Source organism: Squalius cephalus (assembly GCF_949319135.1).
Source record: "Squalius cephalus genome assembly, chromosome: 25".
Classification (NCBI taxonomy): Eukaryota; Metazoa; Chordata; class Actinopteri; order Cypriniformes; family Leuciscidae; genus Squalius; species Squalius cephalus.
This window is the reverse complement of record NC_137146.1, coordinates 6823513-6846747: the sequence shown is the minus strand read 5'-3', so window position 1 is coordinate 6846747 and position 23235 is coordinate 6823513. Positions and strand designations below refer to the sequence as shown.

At 36.6% G+C, this 23235-nt stretch overlaps 2 protein-coding genes across 5 annotated transcripts in view; one reads left to right on the top strand and one right to left on the bottom strand.

The window, feature by feature from the left end:
• Positions 1 to 8373, top strand: part of cpne3 (copine III) — a 222531-nt gene extending 214158 nt beyond the window's left edge. For 2 of the 3 annotated variants that reach the window (XM_079862935.1, XM_079862934.1), the window contains exons 8-16: positions 2941 to 3039; positions 3130 to 3216; positions 3319 to 3378; positions 4198 to 4331; positions 4411 to 4465; positions 4537 to 4588; positions 4684 to 4817; positions 4897 to 5133; positions 7290 to 8373. In XM_079862935.1, coding sequence (XP_079719061.1) covers positions 2941 to 3039; positions 3130 to 3216; positions 3319 to 3378; positions 4198 to 4331; positions 4411 to 4465; positions 4537 to 4588; positions 4684 to 4817; positions 4897 to 5133; positions 7290 to 7427 — 996 coding nt within the window. In that variant the 3' untranslated portion in view covers positions 7428 to 8373. Of the gene's footprint in view, positions 1 to 2940; positions 3040 to 3129; positions 3217 to 3318; positions 3379 to 4197; positions 4332 to 4410; positions 4466 to 4536; positions 4589 to 4683; positions 4818 to 4896; positions 5134 to 6419; positions 6535 to 7289 lie in introns of all 3 variants that reach the window. The other variant, XM_079862936.1, reaches the window with a different exon arrangement.
• Positions 8374 to 10631: 2258 nt separating this feature from the next.
• Positions 10632 to 22733, bottom strand: cngb3.1 (cyclic nucleotide gated channel subunit beta 3, tandem duplicate 1). Of its 2 annotated transcripts, none has more exons than XM_079862387.1 (18): positions 22496 to 22733; positions 21608 to 21665; positions 21080 to 21221; positions 18638 to 18801; positions 17618 to 17917; positions 17319 to 17527; positions 17185 to 17235; positions 17019 to 17105; positions 14829 to 14893; positions 14394 to 14516; positions 14000 to 14141; positions 13573 to 13732; positions 13344 to 13441; positions 13077 to 13160; positions 12159 to 12277; positions 11910 to 12062; positions 11655 to 11808; positions 10632 to 11484 (listed from the first exon to the last, which is right to left on the bottom strand). In XM_079862387.1, exons 1-18 carry the CDS (start codon positions 22628 to 22630, stop codon positions 11452 to 11454), a joined length of 2277 nt encoding a protein of 758 aa, XP_079718513.1. In that variant the 5' UTR covers positions 22631 to 22733; the 3' UTR covers positions 10632 to 11451. The 2 variants fall into 2 exon arrangements, with proteins under 2 accessions (XP_079718513.1, XP_079718514.1); XM_079862388.1 differs by having other exon boundaries at positions 10663 to 11481.
• Between the last annotated feature and the right edge of the window lie 502 nt (positions 22734 to 23235).

The following is a 23235-nucleotide window of genomic DNA, read 5'->3' as shown; positions in this document are numbered from 1 at the left end:
TACAGGCTATGCAACTCTATCTTTGCTTTGGCTTGTCAGACAGAGGGTTTTTTGGTGTCTTACAATCAGTGACTTTTTGATTTTTCTTGCAAAAGCATCTTAATGGGAAACTCACTGTCAGCATACAAGAAGGTATTTTTCATCAGAATGTCTGGTCATAAATGTGTGTGTCGCTGAATAGCTGCTAGTGTGTCTTTCATAGATCAGTAGAAGGGAGCTATTCTGTCAAACTGTTGTTTCCTGAATGAGGTCATTTCATGTGTGAACTCTTTAACTACTAAGGTCATTCTCAGGAAACATTGGCGTTTATGTCGGAAAATTTTGAAATCCTAAAATCCTTCAATTTTCATTTGAAAGGTTAATGCTAAACTTAAAGAAACAAAACCAATGAAAGCTATGTTTCTGCTATGGAATAAAAAAGGTAATTGTGACTTTTTATCTCACAATTGTGACTTTATCTCACAATTTTGACTTTTTTATAGTAAAAATTCGGAGATATGATGTCGCAATTACAAGTTATAAAGTCAGAATTGCAAGATATAAACTCACAATCATGTTTTATCTCGTAATTTTGAGTTTATATCTCAATTCGGAGGGAAAAAAAGTCAGAATTGCGGAAAAAAACTTGCAGTTATGAGAAAAAAGTCAGAATTACCTTTTTTATTTTTTTATTCCCTGGTGGAAACAAGCATCTATAATACCCAAATGGTTCAAATAAGATGAAATATGAATAAAGGTGAATTAATAGGACTGAAGTGAAGTGAAGGCCAAGTATTGCAAGTTGCAACCCATTCTCGGAATTTGTCCTCTACGTTTAACCCATCCAAGTTAGTGCACACACATTAGGAGCAGTGAGTATTGAACACACACACACACACACACTGCAAACCATGGTTACACACTATTTAGAATCGAACCCGCAATCTTGTAAAATAATGGACAGAAAGTGGAGGGACAAAAACAATTTTTCTGGATATCTATAAGGCATTTAAAAAAAGTACATAAACAGTGAAAGCATTTTAGTATAATTTTGGTCAAATTCATTTATTTATTATAACTCGTTCAAATGAAATGGTGATGAATGGGATATACGAATTTACTGATAGAAAAACAAAATTAATTAAATAGAATCTATAAATATATAGAATATATACAATTATATTATTAAAATAATACTAATAATTTCAAAAAATAAGTTGTGTATTGTAGATTTAAAAATCTTGCTTTTCCCCTGTTGTTTAATTTCATGGAAACAGACACCAATTATTTTGTCAAGAGATCTCTTATTTATTTATTTATTTTTATATAAGACATAGGAGAGAGTGACGATAGACCAAACAAAGGTCTTCATTCCAGCTTCTCGGTCATCTTCTCTGCCGTAGACAAAGAATTTCAGTTATTATATGCTGACTAAAAAAAAACTATATTACCAGATAAACATGTTGTTCCCATTAACATAGGAATGTATATACTATTCCGGTGGAAACTATACACTGCAAATACTTTCAGTCTCCAACTCTCCCCGCACACACTCAAAGTCTCTCTCCCCCACATATATATTGAAGAACATTATGATTCACAAAATACAATGATTACAAATGATTATGAATGTATATAAAATGTAATAATATTTACCAATGATTATGAATAGTAATAAAAAGTAATAATAATACTAAAAATAATTATTAGTCTTGAGTATAATTAATTATACTTATTTAAATGTTATATTTGCATTACACATTAAACAGTTACTGTAAATTAAAATTCAAATGATATATCTGCGTTTACAATACTGTTAATTACTGTATATCAGTAGTAAGTCATGGAGTGCAAATGACGCAATTTCCTCAGAAAGACTCGCTGTTCTAGAAAAGGATTCAGAGAATGTTCTTTTTTTCTAATCTTATGTAGACAACAGTGGAGATGGCAGGTTGCCCATCTAGAACATCTTTCATACATTTCTTCACTTAGGCCCTGTTTACACCTGGTATTAGTTTTGGGCGATCAGATCACAAGTGGACGAGGGCGAGATATGGACTTCTAACCAAACTTGGGTCTTCGGCCGACAAAGTTTAAATCCTGTCTGGCTATCACGTTACCCATAATGTTTTCGCGTCAGGTCAGTAGGCGGAGAGAAAACGGTCTTTTGTGGCTATTTGACCACATGACTGTTTTCACTACAAAAGCAATCCGGTTGAATGCATTTTCGACTACAGTGGTCGAAAGTGGACAAGCTCAAAAAGTTTTAAACCCCATCTACACCTGTATTTGTGACCCTGTATCACAAAACCAGTCACAAGTAGCACGGGTATATTTGTGGCAAAAGCCAACAATACATTGTATGGGTCAAAATTATCGATTTTTCTTTTATGCCAAAAATCATTAGGATATTAATTAAAGATCATGTTCCAAGAAGATATTTTGTACATTTCCTACCGTAAATATATAAAACATTTATTTTTGTGAGTGAATGCAGCACAATCGCGAACATAATTGTTGAACTTTAAAGGCGATTTTCTCAATGTTTCGATTTTTTTGCACCCTCAGATTCCAGATTTTCAGATCGGCCAAATATTGTTCTATCCTAACAGACCATACATCAATGGAAAGCTTATTTATTGCGCTTTCAGATTATGTATAAATCTCAATTTCAGAAAATTGACCCATGTGACTGGTTTTGTGGTCCAGGGTCACATTTAGCGACGTCTTAATACCAGGTTTAAACAGGGTCTTCAACCTAACCTGTTTGGTGTGCTGTTTTCCTGGTGTCTAACTAGTTTTTGAATGAAGAGAAGAGAGTGACCCATAGATCTGTGCTTATCTATGGTTCTTCATTTAGTGGGCTTTTTTGCATGACCTCTCTCAATTCTCTTCTCTTTTATTCTCCAATATCATTCACCTAAGATCACTTCATGCTGTATTTTTCAACCCCCTTTTTAGGTTGAATGTTACGATTACGACAACGATGGATCTCATGATTTGATTGGGATTTTTGAGACCACTATGAAGCGTCTTCAAACGGCCTCCCGCAGCGCTCCGGTGGGATTATCCTGAACACACTTTTGATTTCCTTACCCGATTAAATGTTTGAAGGTTTCTGAACTAAAGCAGCTGATTTGTCTCCTGCAGGCTGAGTTTGACTGTATAAACAGTAAGAAGAAACAGAAGAAGAAAAATTATAAGAACTCTGGAGTTGTGAGTGTGAAAGTTTGTCAGGTATGGTGACATTTAAGCATACTCGTCTGATTTCATTTTAAACATTCCTCACATTACATTATGCAAAACGCTTCTGGACATGATGTTTGTTTGCTGTCTCAGATTACCAGGGAATACACCTTTCTAGACTACATCATGGGAGGCTGCCAGATAAATTTCACTGTAAGTTCTACATTCAACTTCAATTATACAGAAAGTCTAACTTTTCTATTAACATCTGTGTGTTGCTTTATTTTCACATAAATGTGATAAATTTATTTTCCAATTAAAATTGTATTATAATTGTATTATTTTTATTTTATATATATATATATATATATATATATATATATATATATATATAAAACATTTTTTTTGTGTGTGTGTGTATATATATATATACACACACACACACACACACACACACACATATATATATATATATAAACAAATTTATTTATGAACAGACAGCATGTATTACATCGGAGCAATGTTTAATAATACACATAAAAAGTATTTAAAATGTATTATCAAAACAGTAATAATACTAATTAATAAATAAAATAAAAGTTATATTTAGAATATAAATAATATATTTCATTACTTAATTTATTATACATGCTTAGGGTTAGGGTTGTTTACATGTTTGCATAGAATTGTATTTGCTGACAAAGCATATATTTCGTATATCATAATATATTGTATCCATATATATATATATATATATATATATATATATATATATATATATATTATAAAAAAACAATATCAATTATAAAAACAGTACAAATACTAAATAATAAATTAAATAAAAGAAACATATTTTTAAATATAAATACTTTTTTATTTGTTATTTATTTTATTTGTGATGTATAAAAAGACAGGAATTTTTGCAAAGACTTATATTTGTTTGGTCTATATCTCGATGAATTCTATTCCTTCATGTCAGAGTGAGGTCACTCGTGTCATACCCATGTGGTTCACATCTTCCATCTCCTCCAGGTGGGCGTGGACTTCACAGGGTCAAATGGTGACCCCAGGTTACCTGATTCTTTACATTTCATCAGTCCTCAAGGTGTGAATGAATATCTCTCAGCCATCTGGTCAGTTGGCCTTGTGGTCCAGGACTATGACAGGTACAGGGGCGCCCGTTACATTTTTTAATTCATCATACAACAACAACATATGCCTCATGCTTTTTTTCATATCCTATAGTGACAAAATGTTTCCTGCTTTTGGATTTGGCGCCCAGATTCCCCCTACATGGCAGGTAAATGAAAGTACATCTGCTGTTATTACTGTGACAAACTCCCAGAAGTTTAGTATTGTTTTTTTCCCTAGGTGTCGCACGAGTTTCCTCTCAACTTCAATCCTGCAAATCCATTCTGTGCAGGTATGTTACAGTGACAATATCAGTTTTCCACCCTCTAGAGCACCAAGAAAGTGATTCAAATAACAAGAAATGGTGTGTGTAATCTGTTCCCGTAGGTGTGGAGGGAGTGGTGGAGGCCTACAGGATGTGCCTTCCTCAGGTCAAACTTTACGGCCCTACGAACTTTGCTCCTATTATTAACCACGTGGCTCGTTTCGCACAGCAGGCTTTACAGCAGAAGACGGCGTCGGTGAGGTTCAACCCAAACTCAAACATGCGATCCACTGGTTCTTTGATGTCTCTCTGACTCCGCCCCCTGTCTGTTTCAGCAATACTACGTCCTGCTGATCATCACGGACGGAGTGATCACAGACATGGATCAGACGCGTGGGGCCATAGTCGCCGCCTCACGCTTGCCCATGTCGATCATCATCGTGGGCGTAGGCAAAGCCGACTTCGGAGACATGGAGATTCTGGACGGAGATGACGGACGTCTGAAGTCTATCACGGGAGAACCGGCTGTGCGTGACATCGTGCAGTTTGTGCCCTTCAGAAAGTTCCAGAACGTGAGTGGAAAACTGGTTTGAGGAGTTGTGTACACTAACTATTTTGGGCTAGCATTTTCTTTCGCTTTTTTTCTTTTGGGGTCAAACTCATGCAGCTTTTGTTGTTTTCTGAGGTATTCTTTTTCAGATCTACACTACCGTTCAGAGGTTTGGGGTCAGTAAGATGCTCTTATGCTCACCAAGCCTGAATCAAAATTCAGTGAAACAGTGTTATTGTGAAATATTATTGCAATATAAAATAACTGTTTTCTATTTGATTATATTTTAAAATGTAATTGATTCTTGTTGAAGCTGAATTTTAGTCTTCAGGGTCACATGATCCTTCAGAAATCATTCTAATTTGCAGATTTTTCTGCTCAAGAAACATTTATTATTTAGAATTTCTGAAACAGTTGTGTTTTTTTGTAACATAAATGTCTTTTGGCTACTTTTGATTAATTTTATGCATCCGTGCTGAATAAAAGTGTTCATTTTTATTTATTTTTCTAAATCTTTCTGGCTCAAAACTTTTTGAACGGAAGTGTACATTATTGTGTTTTGGCTGCATAGGATTTTTAACATTTTTGAAGGAAAAGGTTAAGAACTAATTGGAGTATTATTTCATCTTTAGCAGTGATACTCCAGTTATGTTTATTTATATGTTCATTTTCATATGATTCATATCATTTTATTTGCATATTCATGGTGGCCATAATTAGGGATGGGAATCGCAAGGAATATATCAATTCAGGTTCTAGATCAAATCCTTGATTCAACAATTATGGGTTCTTAATGATTCATGTTTGGGGAAAAATTGCAATTCAATTGCCAAGTGATTCGATAATTTCGACTAAATAAATGTGAAATAGTTCTTGCAAAAGGTATGTATTTTAGAAGTAGCATAAATGCATTGTATATTTAATAACAGCAGAAACAAACAAAAGATGTAGTAACATTTCATTTATTAATTATTTTTATAAAATACTACTGTATCATGTATCTAAAAGATATGAACAAGCAATCAGAACAAGCAAAAGTGTTGCACTGTATTCCTTTAATTCATTGGCTTATAAAAGTCATTAGTTTAGGAATTAGACTGCATTTATTGGTGTTCTGTCCAAATCGGTGGATAATGTGTGTGTGCGAAGACCATTAATGGAACCAATCGTCTTTCATAATTCTTTATGCCAGTAGACACTGAGCAGAGCAGAACAACACAAACTTTATTCATAGTGTTTTAGTCCCTTAATATAGCATGTAATGGCTTGTAGCGTCTCACCTGTACCTTTGTGTCCATTTCATTTCAGGCCTCAAGGGAAATGCTTGCCCAATGTGTACTTGCAGAATTACCACAACAAGTCACATCGTACTTCAGCTATATAAACCTGCCGCCTCCACACGAGCCAAAAAACTCATAGACATGTAGGGCTCTCTTCTTTATTTGCACCTGACCTCTGCCATGCACCTGTCTGTCTGAATGTTTTTAATGCACACTAGCGCTCCTCAAAGCATTCGGCTGTTAGACAGGAGGTTGTTTTTTCTCAAACTCATCTGTGTTATTGAAAGTAGCCATCATTGTTGCAGGATTAGTGGTCATGGATGCCATATTTGCCCTAAAACGGCATCACAAACTGAGGCAAAGGAAGGGCGTTGAATGATAATGAAATGCAAGGCATGAGGGGTTTCTAAAGCATGATGAATTTATGCTGCATTTATGTCCGATCACAATTCTGAAACTGTTTGTACTCGTGTTTATGTTGTTGGACTTCAAAAGTATTAGTTTCTCTAGACACAGCTCACGTCTGTCGGGTGGTTGGCTAGCTGGCTAGCTTTCAATTTGTTAGCAATGTTAACATTAAACTATACTTTGGTTTTGGTACCTAAAACTATATTAAAAAGCATTTTTGTTAATTGAAGTAAAGTAATATCCATTACCATGCCAAACCGGTTAATTTCAACATGACATGACTGCAGCATAAGGTTTATGTTGTCTGCCCTGTCTTGTTACCATCTTAAACCATACTCTGCTGGTGTGCGAAGACCATTAACGGAACCAAGCGCCTTTCCGCAGCATAAAGTTTATGTTGTCTGCCCTGTCTTATAACCATCTCAAACCATACTCTGCTGCTCATAGAGGAAAATACGATGACTAATGTTTTCTCTCTCTCTCTCTGTAGGCTCCTAAAGAGGAGCTCGCTAAGTGTGTTCTGGCAGAGGTTCCTGGTCAGGTCGTCACCTTTTTTAACATGATGAAGCTAATACCTCCGAAATCAAACACTCCAGTGGACGCTCCAAATGAGCCGACACAGAACTGAAGGTCCTGTTGCCTACAACTAAACATCATCATCACCATAATGTCAATCTAACTTTAGGCTTTCTTGAAGAGATTTACCACTTGGTTTGAAAATCAGTTTTAAATTAGTTTACTTTTTTTACAAAATCATTGTATATTTATTTACATGTGCCAAATGATCTTGAAATGGTCTATTATTTTTGTTTTGTGTTTTGTTATTTCCAGTAATTCATGCTAACTCCTTACAAAATTACAGTCAGCATTATTATGTCTTTAAATTTTCATGTCATTATCATATACTTTTCATATTTTTTTATATCTGTATATGATTTTTTTAATCAGTGCCTTGCAAAGCTATTTTATCATATCTTATGCATAATGTCATATTGATCATGTTAATGTGCCTGATCATTTAAGTTGCAGTGCCTATACAAAAAATGATTTCGTTTAATGGAGATCATATGGCAGCTTACATGCCATGTTTGACTGTTGACCAGAATGCGCTTAAAACTAAAGACAATGAGTAATGGTGCTCAAATCTCAATCTGCATGTACAGATAAAAGTCATAGAAATACTGACATCTGGATGGGTCAATGGTCCTGTCATATGCCTAAGTATAACACAAATAAATAGGCCTATAGCTGCGGGATCTAGGCCAACCAGAAATGTAGAGCTGACAGCCTGATGCCATAAAATATACATGATGGAGAATATGTTATAACGTATACAAAAAAGAATGAAAGGCTTGAACAATAATACTTGATACTCTCTAAACATGCTTGGACACACACAAATAGTTGTACATATAGATATTTGAAATAAATGATAGGTTACTAAATGCGTATTGCAAATCTCCTTTGTATAACACCATTTTCAGGTTTCACATTAATCATTGTGGTAGAATTATCAAAATTGAGAGCTCAGTACAAATTAAGTGATAAACTCTGACAAAATATGATTATGTTATGATAGTAATTGTTATACAAGTGATTTTATAATGTCTAAATATGAATGCAAAAGCACATGTGAAAAGACTTTATTAATAAGTAGAATTACCAGCAGATGGCAGCAATCATTGGCTCACTTTCATTTTAAAAATGTTGGTTTCCATCGGTAATCAATCACACACGCACACACACACACAAATGTTTTTTCAATGCTATTGGGATATGTCATTGTGGAAATATATTTTAATGGTCATTTAATGGCATTTCACATGTCTTTGTAAACTATTATTCAGAATTTATTCAGAAACCTAGGACTACACACACATACACATTCTGTTGTAGATACAGACATTTGAAATATATGATGGGTAACAAAATGTTTACTGCAAGTCTCCTTCAGGATTCACATTACTCAATATGGCACAATTGTCAATACTAATACTTTAGTAGTAAACCTTGACAAAATGAGACTTGTAATGTTATTATAATGATTTAATGAAGTTCAAATGAAAAAGCCCTTGAAATAAAGTATTTTAGTGAGCAAAATGAGCCAATTGCCATCTGGTGGTTTAATGGCAATTTAAGGGAATATGCCAATATAATCATATAGGAACATTGTAATGTTCACGTTTTAAACTGTTATAGAGGCACATTTTGAAATTTTGCTTGCTTGTTTAGAGTCATATGTCACATGTACTTTCACATTTTCAAGAAGATCTGAGCATTCCCTGAAGAGATATAGGCTTTCAGGGACATTTTGTCAAAGACACATTTTAAAATGACCCTGTTATATCCATCCAAATGCAAAAGTTCAACATTATTCGATAATTATTGATCTAGAGAGTCCAGAGAATTGTACTGCATTGGTTTTATTCAGATTGAGCAAAAAAACCTAGGACTAGTTCGTAAAAGTAGGTTTTTAACATAATCACGAATATTTAATGAACGATTTGATTGACAGCAGTGGTTCTTGAGGCAAAGTTGTTCAGTATGAGGAGATCTATCAAATGATATGCATATTGTGTGGATGTGTGAAACACCACGTGATTACAGAGGTATAAAACTCTTTACCGCCAACTAGTGGCTGATTTCTTTCAAAATTCTTATAGACCTCTAGGACCATGAGTCGAACATGTCCATCGAGTTTCATTCCGATTATGACTTATGCCTCCGTTAACCTTGTCTAATAGGTGCTCAAACTTCATTGGCCGATGGCGGCCATGTTTTTTGAGATATGCCAATGTCCTCATAGACTATCATGGCACCTTGGACAAAGACACTGCATGCTAATTTTCATCAGACTTACGAATGCGTGGTTATAGCCATTTTCATGTTTTTGTCCTATTATAGCAAGCAGTTTTCTTCACGTGACCAAAGACCGAGTCTGACCATATATGTACTGAGTTTGGTGAAAATATCAAATTTCGTTCTTGAGTTATAGCCATTTTAGTTAAAGCGGCTCCACCATAACAAATATGTCTACGCCCCTTAGCAACCGTGAATCAAAATTTCGAGAATCTTTATGTGTTGGTTTGATTCCGATCGGGTGAAAAACCTAGGACTAGTTCGCAAAAGTAGGTTTTTGACAAAATTCAATTCAATTCTAATGATATAATACACTTTGAGTCTACGACAAATGGTCTTGCAGTTATAAGCGATTTTAAACTTTTGATCGCTATAGTGCCCCCTATTGGCCAATCAGGGTCATATCTTGTCAGCCTCTCCCCAAATTGAGGCCTACCATCTGGCCAAGTTTCAAGTCTCTAGTCCTTACGGTTTGGTCTGCACGATCAGTTTTACGGCAAAAGATTAATAATAAAAATCCTTACAGTTACATAGGGTTTCAGCACTACTTGCTTGAACCCCTAATAACAAAAACAATATGAAAAGATAATCAGCTTTTCGGATCACTATTAACTGTTTAAGATGCAAGTTCATTTTACATTTAATCACAATCTTTGTACCAGTCCATTATGCGCAATTAGTGCTGAGAGGAATATATATTAGATCATCTTACTTGTATTTTAATTAAAGCAATTTTTCATCAGATATCTTTGTGTTGCCATTGTATAGGCCATCTTTATAGTGTACATGTAAAGTGTCATCTCAGCGCTGTAGAAGTGTCATGTGTTTTGCTGATGTATGTGTCTTGCATCTGTGGGCCTGTAGCATGCATTGTTCAACATACAGTAAATAAAACTCTGAAAAGTACCATTGTTTTATTTTTCCCAATATTACAGAGATGAAAAGGATAAAGATAACAATAAAAGATAATAATATATATTAAATATTTTTATTGTTTTATGCAAAACATTGACCTATTTACAGCATATGAAGGCTCATCCACCATGACTCTGCTTAAACTGTTGAACCGGTTGAGTAATATGTCCAAAATTATAGTTGAAAAAGAGTCTGTCACAAAACTTTAAACCGAAAACATAAAGTCAGTATTTACAGTTTTTTAAATCATATTTATGTAGATCTGAATCCAATCACAACCAGCAGTAAAACAACAGAGGAGATGGATGAATGAGAGATGGATGGATGATCGATAAAGTTGATAAAGTAATGGATGGATGGATGAATGATAAAATGGTCAGATGGATTGATGGATGTTACTGTATATGGATGAATGAATGGATAGATGAATACACTGATGAAATGAACATTAATTGATGGATGATGTAATTGACGAGTGGATGGATGTATGAATGATAAAATGGTGGATGGATTGATGAATGATGTATTTGATGGATGGATGAATGATGGGATGGATGGATATGTAAATGTAAAATAGATGGATAGATGAATGATAAAATGGATGGATGTAATTGACAAATGGATGGATGGATGGATGGATGGATGGATGAATGATGAAATGGATGGATGGATGATGAAATGGTGGATGGATTGATAGATGTTATAGATTGATGCTGTATTGGATGGATAGGAGGTTGGATGGATGAATGATGAAATTAATGGACAGATAGATGTAACTGACATGGATGGATAGATATATGGACAAACGATGAACGGATAGATAGATAGATAGATAGATAGATAGATAGATGCAATTCATGGATGGATGGATGGATTTCTCAATTGTTTTTTTCTGCTGCTGCTTGCGCCTGCTGTAAAGAGAAATGATTAATTATTCGTATGAAATCTAAGAATTTGTTGCTGTTTTAATCTTTCAAATCTATGTGCTAAATCCAAACCTTTAGCAAATCCACAGTCAGACACATACTGCCTTAACTATGTGTGTTTGCACTATTATAACTCTGATCAGATCATCACAAACCTTGAGTTTATCCAGAAAACCTCCTTTCCCGAAGCCTCCAAAAGCACGTAACATTTTAGGAGTGGGAGGTTTTTGTCCGAACATAGCCAGTCCTTTCTTCCTTTCTCCTTCGTCTTTGACAGGAGCAGTTTTACCTTTGGCCTTCATCAGTTTCCTGAACAGAGAATGAATCATCCCTTATTGTAGCCATTGCATTTAAAATCTGTTCTTGAAGAAAAGGTGCATATTGCATGACTGTGACCCGCTTTGGCTCACCGTCCCTTCTTGGCCAGCACTTTCTGAGACTCGGGATAGTGGACCAGGATGTCATTGAGCTCTTTCTTATCCAATACGAAGAGGTTAGCGAATCCATGAGCCGCTACATTTGCTGTCCTTCTGTTGCCTCCATCTTTTGCTGACTGTAAAAGACTTAAAAAAAAGATTTTTTTCAGAGATTTGTTTTTAGACAGTCTTGCCTTTTCACTTAATCATTGTATACTAGCGTATATGTTGTCTGTCCAGTACCTGATCTCCCCGAACACACAGCCTGCTTTCAGTGTCACGAACACAATCGTATTGTCCGGCCCACCGATGACCTGCACCTCTCCGGCCTTAATAACGTACATTTCTCTCCCAATGTCACCCTGCGTAAAGCAATGGAGGACATTTGCCCATGAAGTAAGGAATAATTTACGATGAACCGTTGAATTATTCGAAAAATAACGTCCACCCGAGGTGGTAATCCGGTCACGACGCATTATTTTTCCAATAATTTAACGGCCCGGAGTCAATTATTCGGCTTATACTACCGGTTACCACACCTCGAAACATTGTTCAGATGATGTATTTCAAGACGTTTGTCAAATTTTTGTCATTAAAATGCTCTTGTGTGTAGAACAAATTTCTTACGCATTGAATCCCAAGCCTCCATTGCTAATTCCAAAACGTAATTTTAGAGCTAGTAACTGAGGATTGAGCCATTGATAGCAGACTAATGCAGTTATTAAAGAGAGAGAGAGAGAGATTGCAATAATGAGACAGAAAAGCATGTGCGTTCTTCAAGTTTTTCGCCATGGAGTCTGTCTAGCTGTTCTTCGCTGATTGTTTATTCGTTTTTTTATTTATTTATCTGGGTTATCCAATACTGCTGTCGCCCAGTTGTTAAAATGTTCATGTTCACCATAAATATAAAAATTTCCTTTCGGAAAATCAAAATTGTCTGTGAAATTGTCGTCCTATTTTCTGTTATTACAGTAAACTACGCAAAGTGATATGGAACTGTAATGCAGTCGAACCTGCCTGGAACTACTTTTGCCGTGCGTTTCCCTGAAAATAATTGCACACCTTAGCGCGTTTGTCAACCAATCAGATTCAAGCATTCAACAGCCCCGTAGTATAAAACATAATATCAGATAGAAAAACGATTATATCTGATGTTCTCACCTTCTTGCAAACAAAGTCTCCTGGCAGGTACACAATGGATTTCAGACGTAATAACATGTCCACCAGCATCTGGTTGTCACAGCCCTTGAAAAAATAATGTTTAAAACAGCAAAAACTAATATGGATTCTTCTCATATGGATTTACTTCACCAGAATAGATGAAACTGTTGGCAGCAGTAGGAAGCAATAGTTTTTTTCCTTCCACAAATCTTCAGTATAGAACCTCAACAGATGAATGCAGTCATTACTGACAATAACCAGTCTTACCTTGAAGAGGTCGATCTTCTGGAAGGTGGCGAGGTTGATATCCACAGCGATGGCTGTTCTCATCACCAGAGGCATCTGTTCCAGTAGCTCAGACTCATCTGAGGAAACATTGAGATTTTTGCAGCTGAAATTAGCATCTATTTAGATTAATGGTAATTGTATGAACTATCAGTCCAAAACTACCTCTATTAATTGAGCTCTTCTATTAAGATGTACACTAAGCACTTACCTAGCATGCCCTGGGAATCCCAGGTGTAGTTGTACCAGGTGCGCACTCTGTTCTGCACCAGCTTTGGAATGGTGTAGGTGTTCATATACGCCACACAGCAGTCCATGGAAGCGCGGAAGTAGGTCTGACCCGCTGTAGCTGCTCCAATGACATCTCTCATCTGAGTTTAAACAGATTTAGATCAATGTAAACAACTTCCTTGTATTGTGAATGTATTCATCTGGGTCATCCCCACTAATAAAAGTTAGACAATCATCTAACTAAACCGTTCCAGAAAAAATTCCATGAACGTCAGTGTTTTGAAAACATTATTAAAGACCAGATAACTTTGAATGAATGTTCTATTAACATTACTGGAAGAACATTTGTTCGTAATTTTGAGAGAACCGTGCCAAAACGGTTAGTTAGGGAAGTTCTAAGTTCTCACCTGTCCAATCAAGCTAGAGAAGACAAAGACTCCTGTGAAGAAGTTCACCAGCTGGAAGACGATCTCGAAGAGTGTATGGGGCTCAGGAAGACCTCCGATAGTGATCAGCGTACGGGTAGCAAAATAATAACAGCGGAGATACCTTGGCATAGAAAAATGACAAAATGATTAAATATATTTATTAATATTTATTTTGAATTTATTTAATTGTATTTAATTAATTTTAATTGTAAATAATTACATATTGTAATAATATTATATAATAATTCATATATTATTATTAAATAATATATATTTAATCTATTAATGGTAAATTATATATATATTTAACTGAATATGTAATTTTATTTATTTTAATTTATAAATACTTATTTAGAAATAATGACAGTCATACGCATTTCCTTTTCCATCATATGTCCATTTAGTGCTGCCCAGCCCCTCGTACTCTGAGGCTACATAGTAAAGGCAGGAGTTGATATGGAGACAGTAGAGCAGATATCCAGTAGTGCGTCCAACTCTGAAAAAAAGCCAGCGTCACTATTATTATTGTTGTTCATACATACAGATATGGGTTTGAACACATTAACCCTTGCCATTTGTTCAATACTGTTTTGGTCACTAATGATACTGGTTGTTGAGAGGTTGGCTGTTACTTTCCTTGGTCAGACTTATAATTTTCACCTGGTGGGTGATAAAATGGGGGATTTGTCCTGACCCATATCTAGATTACTGAATATCATGGAGACTGGGGACAGGATAGTAAGCTACAACACCCTAAAAAAACATTCAATATTGCATATACTGTTAAATCACATATTTTCAGACATACCTCCAGATATACGCCTTAGTCATGATGCTTTCCAGACGATCGCTGAACTCAAAAAAGGATTGATACTGAAAAGAGGGAATATGCACATTACACAGAGCTCATTACACACCACCCAGGGAGCCAGTTTCCCTGAAGAGATTCTTACTGATGGGAAATCTCTGTCATCATTAAGTCGTTTGGCAACATTAGCTTCAGAATTTTATACGGTAATGCAAATAATCTGAGGGGGAGGTTGACTACGCAATTGCAATCAGTTGGAATCAGAACCAGTTCATCCCATAGTTTGGGATTCAAAACATCCAGTTACCAAGCTGCTTATTCGACAATAGGACAGTAACTTAAAACAAATCCTAGTGCAGAATGTTTATTTGCTGAGTTGAGGAGGAAATACTGAATACAGTGTCAGAAATGGAGAGCTCAACCAATATCTCCAAGAATGGCAGATTTACCTCCAGCACGTTTATATCAGCCACCCTTCTTCTCTACAGGGATGGATTGTTTTGGGCCACTTATTAATTGGGCTGAAGAAATGAGAAAAGATTGGGAATACTATTCAAGTTTCTAAACACAAGAGCTGCACATATTGAAGTTCAGACCAGCCTTGATATTGATTCTTTATTGATGTCTTTAAGACATTTTATCTCTCAAAGGGGAAGGTCTGCAGTGTTATCTGATCAAAGAACGAATTTTAAAGGTGGACATTGAGAACTTACAGATGCATTCATTGCCCTTCACCCAGACATGAAAGCCCAATTAACTGAGTATCAGATCAAATTTTCCTTTAATCCACCTCATGCACCACACTTTGGAGGCTCTTGAGAGAGGGATATTCGGTCCATTAAAACTGCCCTAAATGGTAAACTGTAACAGTCTTGACCACAGTCCTTGTGGAAATTGTAAATTCCAAACCTTTGGTTTGTATCCACTGACGTGGCTGATCCTGTCACCTCATACCTTCTTCTAATGGGCGGCGAGACCCTTCCCGCATGCCATGTATCATAAGAGTGAATTACTCAGCCGACGGCGATGGAGGACAAGCCAAATACTTGCTAATAGGTTTTGGTCACAATTCATGAGAAATGACCTATCGACTTTACAAACAAGGGCAATATGGCCAACAGACACTGATGGATTCCAGTTAGATGCTGTGGTTTTAGTGGTGGACTTAGACCCCCAGCTACCAAGAGCTGGTCATAGGTCATATCATTAAAGGAGAACTCCAGTCAATTTTAACATTGAGCTCATTTTTTTGTACATTTGGAGTGCTGTCAGTACAGAGAACAACGACAAAAATCGATGTTGCCTACCCCGTGTTATCCTCTTTTTAAAATTTGCACCCTGTTGACTTCAATGGGGCAAGTTTTAATCCTGCTTTTAGCCTCTTAACATCCTTGATGTGTCATTACAAGTGCCCAGCCATGTGAGTGATTCCTTCAGAGTCAACACGCGGTGAATCTGACTGCAGTAGATGTGCAAGATATGAATAAAAATGATGTTATTTCAGCCAGTGCACATACCTGTATTTACATCCTGTTTTCGGTTGAAGTCAGTATCGGTAATCAGTAACAGTAATCGATTGTCGAGTTCGGGCGCATGATCGTACGTACTAAACCTATGCGCGTGAACTCGACAATCGATTACTGTGGGCTTCGACCGAAAACAGGATGTAAATACAGGTATGTGCGCTGGCTGAATTAACTTCATTTTTATTCATATCTTTCACATCTACTGTAGTCAGATTCACCGTGTTCACTCTGAAGGAATCACATGGCTGGGCACTTGTAATGACACATCAAGGATGTTAATAGGCTAAAAGCAGGTTTAAAACTTGCCCCATTGAAGTCAACAGGGTGCAAATTTTAAAAAGAGGATAACAAGGTGTAGGCAACACCGATTTTTGTCGTTGTTCTCTGTACTGACAGCACTCCAAATTTACAAAAAAATGACCGGAGTTCTCCTTTAAGAGCAGTGTTGGCCTTGACTGAGGTATTTTGATATGTGAAATGTGTGCATGCATCAAGTTAACCACACCGTGGCTTGATCCACATGTTGAGCCATCTCAAATAAAGGCAACTAATAGAACTTAGTGCATTATATAGACATTATATACACGCATACACACACACACACACACCTACCTACATACAGTATATATATATATATATATATAAATGAAGTTGAGTAACTGACCCGAACAAACCGGTTCACCCTAAAGATTGATGTAAACCCAAAGTGGAAACACAGCAAGTCAAATGGTATGATGCTTATCAGGTCTGTCTGTTGAGAGAAAATAAAATCATTTTATATAATTATAAATATATAATAATTATTTTTATAGATATTATTTTTTACACACCTGAAATCTGGCAGATTCTCTGTAGTTCTGTTTTGTCATTATTCTGTCTTTCTGAGGAAATAAATGTGTAGGTTTTTGAGTTGAAATCCTAATGTCACAATATGAAAGGTGCAAGCGTCGATAAAAAGACTTACTATGATGTCTCCTGCTTTCACAAACTGTAAGCGTGTCTGAAACATGGTGATGTCTATGATGTTCACCAGGTCTGCCAGGACATCGAAAAAGATCCAGAAGGGGATTGCCGCAGGCGTGTGGTACGGGAAACACAGACGTGCCGTGGCGAGCCAAACATTATAGTTAAAAGCGATTGTGACGACACTCAGCCATTTAATATACCGCCGATCTGATGAGAGAAAACGAGGAAGAACAAACATGTTTAGGCCAATGTTTTATACTTTAAAAGCCATCTTCAGTTCTTCTCATAGTGTCCTACCTGTGAAAGGGTCGATGGTTGTCCCCAAATAGGAGTCCATCTTGTCTTCTAAAGGTTTTAGAAGTGTGTCTATGCATGTGCATTTGATTTTAGGGCAGATAGCTTCGGCCTCCTCCTTATCAGCCTTCTCCTTCTCGGCTTTCAGCTTTTCTTCTTTCTCAATCTTTTCTTTCTCCTCTTTTTCTTTCTTTGCAGCTGCTCTCTTAGCATCATCCTCTTTTTTCTTCTGCTCAGCCTCTTCTCGTTTTATTCTCTCCGCTTCCTGCTTTCTGTTCCAGTCTTCCTTTCGATAAACCGGTGCTGGAAATCAGCAGCAGAACAGAGTTAGGAAACAGATGGATTCCCTGCTGAGAAATTCATCTAAAACCAGATAGGAGCTAGTTTTTCATGTTTTTTGCTGGACAAAACTGGTAATTTATGGGCATTAGATGGTCCAAGCTGGTCTAGATGGTTGATCAGAAGGACTAGCAGCTGGTTTTGACTTGATAGACAATTTTGTTTCAAAACCAGCTTGACCACTTCCAGCAGGCTGAATGAGTCAAACTGTTTAAAGTCACCATGAAATCAAAAAAAAAAAAAAAATTCTATAAATAATTTATCCATGCATATCATTATTATTATTTTTTTTTTAATTCATGTGCCTCGTAATCTTTAATCAAAATAACTTCCCTTCCCTCTTGCAGCGACATCACTTCTCCGATGACGTGTTTACTGGCCCGAGGGAGGGGCAACCTGTCACTCACATGAGATCGACCAATAGCAAACCACAGCCATCCAACAATCCAATCAATTCCAAATGGACAAAATCAAGTCCCGCCTTCATTCGAGAAGCCATTTTACTTGGATATACGTCACAATTGATAAGAAAAGACTATTCCAACTTCATGCTGACTTTACGAAACTCTAAGAATTCAAGCCCTTGAGAAACAGATCAATGAGAAACCCCTGCTAGATCATTTATTTATCTTGCATTATTAGCTTGTCCTGTCAAACAGCAGGATTCAGAGAGACTCTACTCACTGACGGGTGGGCTGCGCTCTGGGGACGAGGCATAGGGGTCAACAACTTTCTCCTTATAAAGCTCTGTTCTCTCCCGAAGTTTCTTCACAATATCTCGCAGATGGTCGTCAGAGTATCTGTTGATGACGATGGGTGGAGAAGGTGGTGGTGGTGCTCCTTCCTCACTACATGAAAAAAGAGACAGGAATTTATATAAAATAAAAAAAAATTCCCTAGTTGTAGTTGTGGTAATGGTGGTGGTAGTTTTAGTAGTAGTAGACTACACAAAGTCCTGAGGAGATAGAAGGATCTGAAGAGGAAATGAAAGTTTGATTAGTCAAGATTATACCATGGTCTGGGTGAATACTCGATTCTGATTGGCTGCAAGGTGTCCATTAAAAAGTGATAGAGGACACCTAGTAAATAAACCGTCAGGCGTAACCAGGGAAACCAAGTTATTGTTTGTAAAAACTTTAGATTTTGATTGTAAAACTAATTAAAATATAAACTAATGTTTTAAAAATGTGTTATTTGGCAAGTGACCATGGTATAAGCGGGTTAATGCCCTTCGAGGTGTCCATTGTCAGGTATTAATGGACTTCGGCGGAGTCAACAGTTCATGCCTCGCCGTCGTCCATTAATACCTGACAATGGACACCTCGTCAGGCATTAACCCTTACATATTCTAGTCAAGTCAAATTTATTTGTATAGGGCAACACACAGTTTCAAAGCAGCTTTACACAAAATCACGATTAACGACTGAACTTAGACGACACCTCATACATTCATTATATACTCAGGAATAGACAGTGTATGCCTGTACTTTGTCTATGTGTTTTCATTTTAATCAGTGCAACTCTTCTGCATTTGTATCAAATCATGGGCTTAAACGGCTTCATGACTATTGAGTTAGGATGAGGACTGTCCTGAAACACTCACAATTGCACATCTTTAATTCTGAAGACATGCCAGTTCTGGTTGTTCTTGATGAGCTGAAGCTGTCCTGTTTATTAAAGTCAGCTAAAATGGGCCCACGTGGTAAATTTAGTACTAAATTTAGTCTCACTCCAAACATTAGTATCATCACATATAGCACTGAGACTGGAAAATGGTGACTGCTTAGTATTGTTTGCTGAAATCAATACACTGTGTACAAAGAACAATAAACAGTATAAAACAGAGACTACTGTTTGCACGTGAGGCCGTTCCCATGATCTTCTTAAGTCACAAATACAGCAGATCCCCTAATCTTCTTTCAGCTACTTTTGGAGTCACACTGCACATCATTGAGATCCCACACATCCATACAAGCCAACGATGACATGATAAAGGGGCAAAAGTCACATATATTAATTGACCCATTCAAACACTTTTCAAACACTAAAACGAAGCTATATATTTATACATTGCCTGGCCAAAAAGAAAAGTTTCTGTATGGATTTAAATTGTAAAATGCTTAAAGGAATAGTTCACTTAAAAATGAAAATTCAGTTATAATTTACGCATTGTTGTTTCAAACCTGTATGAATTTCTTTCTTCTGCTGAACACAAAAGAAGATATTTTGAAGAATGTCGGTAACCAGACAGTTGATGGACCCCATTGACTTCCATAGTAGGAAAGAAAATACTATGGAAGTCAATGGGGTCCATCAACTGGTTACCGACATTCTTCAAAATATCGTCTTTTGACTCTTTTCATTATTGCAGTTATTCTTATGTTTCTGCATTTTATCTGTTTGGCAACTGCTTTTATAGTCCTAACTGATGGAGTGTGTAGCTTTTAATTTCTTAAACAACCATGTAGGAAGACGCATCATGGCCATATTCCAGGATGGCAATATCAAGATTCATCAGACTCAAATTGTGAAAGAATGGTTGGGAGGGAGCATGAAGAATCATTTTCACACATGAATTGGCACCTCTGAGTCCAGACCTTAAATTCATTGAAAGTTTTTGGGATGTGCTGGAGGAGACTTTACAGAGTGCTGGACTCTTGCATTATCAGTTCAAGATCTTGGCCAAAAATGTATGCACCTCATGATAGAAATAACATCACAACATATATTTCCATCAAGAGGTGCATCAATTTTTGGTCAAGATCTTGCACGAGTCCCTTCCCAACAGTTCTTTCACAATTTGAGCCTGATGAATCTTGACATTGTCATCCTGCAATATGGCCATGATGTGTCTCATACATGGCTGTTTAAGAAATTAAAAGCTACACACTCCATCTTTTAGGGTTAGAAGAACTGTTGCCAAACATATAACATGCTAGAAACATATTAATCACTGCAATAATGATCCAATCATAGACTCTTAAGCATTTGCCAATTTAAATCGAAACAGTGACTTTTTTTTGGCCAGGCAGTATATAAAATGAATTATTGTTAGTGTTGCTCTACAAGTCTCACAGTAATACACTACATATAATGAGATCAGTTACAGGTTGTCCAAACTCTTACCCCTCTGCAGCTTCTGCTCCAGGATTGGCTGGATCTGCTGATTTGGCCTCTGGTTTAGGGGGCTCTGGAGCAGGAACTGGAGCAGGAGCAGGAGCCGGAGCCGGAGCCGGAGCCGGAGCCGGAGCCGGAGCCGGAGCCGGTTCTTAAAAAGTACAGAGTTGAATTAGATGTTTTGAGATACTGTTTATTTGATATTCCTGATGTCGAATTTCTGCTAATTTCTGGATTTGCTCATAAAGATAACAAATCTGTGATTATTAACAGTATATGTGCATGTGTTTGCTCATTCATTGCCACTGAACTTGTCAAGACTCATTAATAGTGTCTTTTTGTTTTCAGGGGTTAAGCCTTAGCTTTTCCTGACATGCTAGTTAATTAAGGATTCTAATACTATTTTTATGATGATACATTATGCATTTTCATTTAAACCTCGGCGGTTCAAGATCATACCTATAAAACAGTCACTCTTAAACAAAAATGTACACAGTGAATTGTAGTTTCCCGTAATGGAACATTATGAAGACTCACCAGCAGGCTTTTCCTCCTCCTTTTTTTCTTCATCTTTCTTTGCATCTGACTTTTCCTCCTGTGAACACCAGAGAAAGATTTCTTTCTTTTTTTTTTTCCGTACAACACATTTCCAGTTTATAGCAGTGACATTTGATCTAACGGCATCAGAGGTACGAACCTTTAGTAGCATGATGTTGACATACAGTAGCAGTTTTATTTATTAATATATGACAATAGCTGACAAATAATAAATATAAGTAAATATCCATTGTTTTTTCCCCACAAGATTTTAGATAAAAAAAAATTCCACAATTTTTTTATTATATTTTAGCCTTTCTGTCTTAGTCTTCTGGTATGGCAAATAATTCATAATTGTTTACAAATATTCTACAAATTAATGTGAGGTCACAAACACTAGATGCATAATAATTAGAGATCTGAGTCCACTATATAATTTACCTAGTAATCTCCATCAACTGACATCCTAAATAAATAAATATATTTTAGTATTGATCAATTTGATCCCTACAAAGTTTCCTCAGGTCATGCAAAAATTAAACACAGAACTGTCCAGACAACATCACTAATTCACAAGAAGCACCAGCGACGATTTCCTTTTTAAAGTGTGATTATGTCACAATCTCCACAAGATGACTTGCTCTTTTACATGCAATAGATTAACGGCTTGGGATCCTACCATTCACATAAAAGTCAAAAACGTCATTAATAAGTAAATATTAGCTATTTAAACCCACATAGCTTATTCACATATCCAGTAAACCAAGCTGAGATATATATTTTTTTAGCAAAATTTAGATTTCTTTATTTTATTTAAAGAAATGAGAATTGAGTTGAGTTGTGCGTGAAGGATGATGTTGGTGTTGTGCTAAAGCCAGCTGGTCATACCTTTGTCGGAGGGGCAGATGCTGGGGTCGGAGCCGGAGCCGGAGCAGGTGCTGGTGCTGGTGTCGTTGGTCCTGGGATCTGAGCTACTGTGGCCACAGTACTGGGCCAAAAAATCTTTTTCAATGTGCTAAACATGGCTGCACTGCACGCAATCCCATTCAGATTTATCCCTTGACTCCTTATCCAACTGTCGCTGATAAGTGAACTCCGACCTGCTTCAATTAATTCTTAGAGCTCTATTGATTCCTTCTTAGGAACAGCCCATTTCCCATGGTTCACCACAGTTTGACTGACCTATCACAGGCCTTCTCACCTGAAGTCAACCAGTCACAATCCTTCTCTTAAACCTACACCGTAGAGGGTGTTGCAAAGGGCCACCTCTTTTTATAAAGCCAAGAAAATATGCAATGATTTTTGATTGATGTGTAAGATGTTTGCTGTTTTCAAAGTGTGCTAGACAGGACTTTAATAGCGAGGTCGGGCAGGCTATTCTGGAGCTGTGAGCTATTCCTGCTCTGTTTGTACTGTATATTTGCTCTGGGTCCACATTTAGAATAACCATTTAGTTAATTAAAACTCTCAATGTCCCTGCCAGACTAAAGAGATTAGCTGTGAGATCTCACGGCAGACTGACTCAACTACCAATCCTTGGCTAAATAAGAGCATATGTGAACTCTCAAGGATAAATACTTGATATATTATATACGTAGTGTTACTACATTTTTGTGCATTGACAAACT

Coding starts and splice junctions, on each gene's coding strand:
- cngb3.1 (XM_079862387.1), bottom strand. CDS start 22,630: ATGTTTAGCACATTGAAAAAGATTTTTTGGCCCAGTACTGTGGCCACA. Junction 17,918..18,637: donor AGAGCGCAGCCCACCCGTCA/GTGAGTAGAGTC, acceptor GCTGATTTCCAG/CACCGGTTTATCGAAAGGAA. Junction 13,161..13,343: donor AGAAGATCGACCTCTTCAAG/GTAAGACTGGTT, acceptor TATTTTTTCAAG/GGCTGTGACAACCAGATGCT.